This window comes from Tupaia chinensis, unplaced genomic scaffold (assembly GCF_000334495.1).
Source record: "Tupaia chinensis unplaced genomic scaffold, TupChi_1.0 Scaffold000673_1, whole genome shotgun sequence".
In the NCBI taxonomy this organism is placed as follows: Eukaryota; Metazoa; Chordata; class Mammalia; order Scandentia; family Tupaiidae; genus Tupaia; species Tupaia belangeri.
The window spans coordinates 617085-621476 of NW_006160196.1; the positions used below are offsets into that span (position 1 = coordinate 617085).

The 4392-nt window shown below is 57.6% G+C and overlaps 1 protein-coding gene across 1 annotated transcript in view; it reads right to left on the minus strand.

The window, feature by feature from the left end:
• The window catches only part of SCAF1 (SR-related CTD associated factor 1), an 18597-nt gene that overhangs the window by 5647 nt on the left and 8558 nt on the right, over window positions 1-4392 (minus strand). Inside the window, 3 exon segments of the mRNA XM_027776456.1 lie at window positions 2072-2290; window positions 2480-2562; window positions 3196-4390. Coding sequence (XP_027632257.1) covers window positions 2072-2290; window positions 2480-2562; window positions 3196-4390 — 1497 coding nt within the window.

Sequence of the window (4392 nt, forward strand, 5' to 3'; positions counted from 1 at the left end):
CTATGTCTCTCTCTGGCTTTCTGTCGAGTGCACGCGCCCTATAGCATAAACCTTTCAAAAAAAAAGAATAAAAAATAAAAAATTATTTTAAAGTAAATAAGTAAATAAAAATAATTAATTCTAGAAAAAATAGAATTAAAAATAATTTTTTTAGGAATCAGCAGATGGCATAATGGTTATGGCACTGGACTCCCATGTAGTCGACCGTGGTTCAAGTGCTGGACCCAGCTGCTTGAAACTCACACCAGGTGCATGTGCATGCACACCCCAAATCCAAAGAGGAGGATAGAGAAGAGACTGTGGTATGGCCACACCCCCTGGAGGGTGACTTCTCTCTGTCTCTCCAGTGAGCACAACACATGCCGTAAAGCAAAAAATCTCTCTTAAAAATTTTTCTATTATTTATTTATTTCTTTATTTTTTAGTTTGCTATAGAGCACGGGAGATGACCTTGCTGTGCTCTTCTCCATTTGTCCTTAATTTTTTCTTTCCTGGAGAGGTTTTCACTGTAGGGCACGTGCACTAACTAGAAAGACAGAGAGAGACGGAGAGACAGAAAGCGAGAAATCACCCCCCAGGGGGGATGGCCACGCTGCAATCCCTTCTCCTTCATTCTCCTCTCAGGATCTTGGGCACGCACGCACATGTGCCCGGCGTGAGCTTAATCCACCAGGTCTGGGACTCAAGCTGCGGTCGACTACATGGGAGTCCAGTGACGTAGCCATTACGCCAACTGCTGGTTACTCTATTTTTATGTTTGTTTGTTTGTTTGTTTTTTGAAAGAATTACTTAATTTTGGGACCAGCAGACTAGACTCCCAGGTAGTCGACTGACCATGGTTCAAGTACTGGAACCAGTGGCTTAAACTCATGCCAGGCACATGTGCGTGCGTACCTAAGATGCCGAGAGGAGAGAGGAGAATGGAGGAGAAGGAACTGCGGTGTGGCCATTCCCCCTGGGGGTGATTTCTCGCTTTCTCTCTGGCTATCGCGTCTGCCCTATAGCAAAAATCTCTCCAAAAAAAGAATTATTTAACTTTATTTATTTATTTATCTTCAATTCAACCAGAGAGGGACAGAGCAAGTTAGAGAGAGAAAGTGAAAATTCAAGCTGCCATGTCCAGGACTCAAATCTTGGTCGGCTATGTGGGAGTCCAGCGCCCTTAACCACTACGACACCTGCCAGCCCCTCCATTTCTCCTCTTGGAATCTTGGGCATGCACATGTACCTGGCAAGTGTTTTAAGACACCAAGTCTGCAACTTCAACCACAGAGTCAGCCACCTTAAACACTATGCCACCTAGTTGACCCCCAATTTTTTTTTAATTTGCCAGGAGGCCTATACATGAGAGAGCAAGAATGAAAGAAAGAGAAAAATGCCCCCAAAAATGCATGGTCACACTGCAGCCCATTTCCATCCGTCCATCCCAGCAGGGTCAGAGGCACACAGACACATGCATGCAACATGTTTCTCAAGTCACCAGGGCCATGATCTTAACTGTGCTTGGCCATGTGGATCTGGCACCGTATGTGCTTAATTGCTGGCCATGGTGCCTTCCTTCAGAATTAAAAAAATAACAAAGAAAAGCAAGCAGGTGGACCAGTGAGCTACTCCCTCTCCGGGGAGCTCCATTGCCAGAAGGACCAAGGGCCACCACAGGGACTGCTTGGACTCGCCTGGCCCACAGGAAGTGACCCACTCAAGGCAAGGGACTGTTCCCTAGCACCCATCTTGGGAAGACAAAGGGCATGGAACAGACCGCGGCAGCCCAACAGGCAGAGCAAGAGGCCCATGGCTGCCAGGACTTGAACCACACAGTCGGCCATAAGGGATACAGAGCCCTTAACCACTGGGCCACGAGATGGCCCTGAGCTATTGTCTTCTAAGCCTGCCCAGCACTCCTTCCCACTCACCCCTTCAAGCGCAGTTAGCTCCTTACAACAAAGAACTGGTTTCTAAGTCCCCATCCCTTGCCGTAATCTCCCACACTCCTTGGGCCCCTGTGGCCCGGTATGCACCTGTGTTCTCCATCTCTGTCACTATCAACCCGGCTCACCCAAGGCCAGCTTACCTTGTCTGTGTCCCCTCGTCCCTCGGAGCTGCTGCTGCCCTCTCTCTTATCAGACACAGCAGCTAGCCCAGTGGGGGTCGGAGGGGTGGAGCCACAGCCTCCGAGGGGGAGGCTGCCAGGAAGCAGGTAGCTGGAGGGACCAGGGGGCAGACCCAGAGAAGTGGGCACAGGAGCTGGGGTCACCCCAAGACTTGAGGGTGGCTTCCTGTGACTGAGGATCTGTGGGAAGATGATGAAGGGGTGATGAGCAGAGAAGAGGAACTGTGAACCCCTTACTCCCTCCCCGGCGTCCTAACAGTACGGGCAGTAGCCCCTCTTCTGACCAGGACTGCTGGGACTCGTGCTGTGGCTCCTCTCCTGACCTAAGACGTGGACAGAGGGCCTGCCGGACTCCTCCCCAGGACCCACCTGGTTGGTGGCCTGGATTAGCTCCTGGGCCTTTGCTCGGCTCGCCAGATTGGCTTCTTCCATCTTGAAGAGAAGTGCAGTCACTGCAGGAGGCAGAAAGGTGACCACGGAGATCGGGAGGAGGTGACAGGAGAGGACCTGGTGAAGCTCACCTTGCCACCTGCCATCATCTCCCATCCCAGGCCCTAGGCTGGCCATAATGCCTCACACCCAGTACCGAGAAAAGGACATCTTAGCCACCGAGCCACCGCACCCCCCAGATGTTCTTGGGCCTCAAGGTGTTTGTACTAGGGGCGGGGGTGTGTGTGGCAGGTCACTTGAGTGACAAGATGGTGGCAGGCATGAGACTTTGTCTCCTAACCCCAAGCAGCTGTCTCAGCCACTCCCCACCCTGGGTCTTGCAGAGGCTACTGTCATCTCCTAGGGGACACGGTGCCCCGCTCGGCCCACCCTCTCTGGTCTTTCTCTCCTAATCCAGGGCTAGGCACGCCCCAGAACCCACCCCGCTCCTGCGGGCTCTGCTGGCTGCCACCCACCCACCTACCCTGCCGGGTCCTGGGACAGCCAGCCTTCTGGCCAGAGCCTGCTGGCCTTTACCACCCTCAGTCCACCCGGGCCAAGTCCTGGCACACCTCCCCCTCCAGAGCCTCCAAGGCTGTGCCCATCAGGCCCATCCTCCCATCCTTTCTCCACTGCCCACGACCCTGAACACTCACAGGCCAGGACACCACTGGTGGTGCAGTCCACACCAGCTGGCAGGTTCCAGGGCATGGGTGGGGGCAGCGTGGGCAGCTGGGACACACGGGGCACCGGCCCATCCTCCGCCCCGGAGTCGCCAGCTGTGGAGCCCGCGCTGGGGGCAGTGCTTGGGGCTGCCGCTGCTGTGCTGGTGGCCGTGGTGGTGGCAGGCTGCTGCTCTTCTTCCTCCTCCTCCTCCTCTTCCTCCTCCTCCTCCTCTTCCTCTGCCCCACCTCGAACCCCGGCCTCCTCAGTGGCCTCCTCCGGCAGGAAGGAGACCTCAGGCGTCTTGCAGCTGCTGTCCACAGTCTGGGAGTCCGGGGTGAGCGCAGGCGGTGGAGGGGCCGCCTTGGGGGGCGGCGTGCTGGGCGCCTTGGCCGCTCGCTCTTCCCCGGACCAGGAGGTCTCCTCCGCCACCTTGGCGCCCGCCGCCTGGCTGCAGCTGTCCGCCTTGGACTTCTTCAGCGAGACGGCCCCGCCGCTGCTGCCGCGGACCTTCTTCCTGGTCTTCGACGGCTTGGTCTTGGCCTTGGTCCCCTTGGCTTTCTTGGCCCCAGCCTTGGCCTTGACCTTGGTCTTTTTGGGCTTGGTGCTGCCCGGAGCTGCTTTGGCCACCTCGGCGGGGACGCGCTCATCCGGCTTGAGGAAGGGCGAGCGGCTCTCGCGGTCGCGGCTGAACTTGACGCCGATGGAGCCCAGGCCGGCAGAGGCGGCGTCCTTGGCCGGGGTGGTGCTGCTGACGCCCTCGCGGATTAGCCCCGCCACCTTGGACTGCAGCTTCACCTTGCGGGACGAGCAGGACGAGGAGGAAGAGGACGAGCCCGAGCCGCTGCTGACCGGTGGCTTTGGCGGGGGCCCTGAGGAAGGCGCCGACTCCTTGGGAAGCCGGGCCTTCTTGGATGACCTGTCCCTGTCCCTGTCTCTGTCCCGGTCCCGGTCCCCCCCGTCCAGAGCCTTCCTGCGCGACCCCTTCTCCCGAGAGGACGACGACGAGGAGGCAGCCCCGGAGCGCCGGCGGTCCTTCTCGCTGCCCTTGCCGCCCCGCTCCTCACCGCTCAGTCCCTCCGAGTCGTACAGGACCTCGCGCTTGGGCGACGAGGCCGGGCCCGGGGACGGCCCGCGCGGGTCGGCCTTGTCCAGCCGGCCCACCGTGATGGTCCGCTTGATGGCGACCA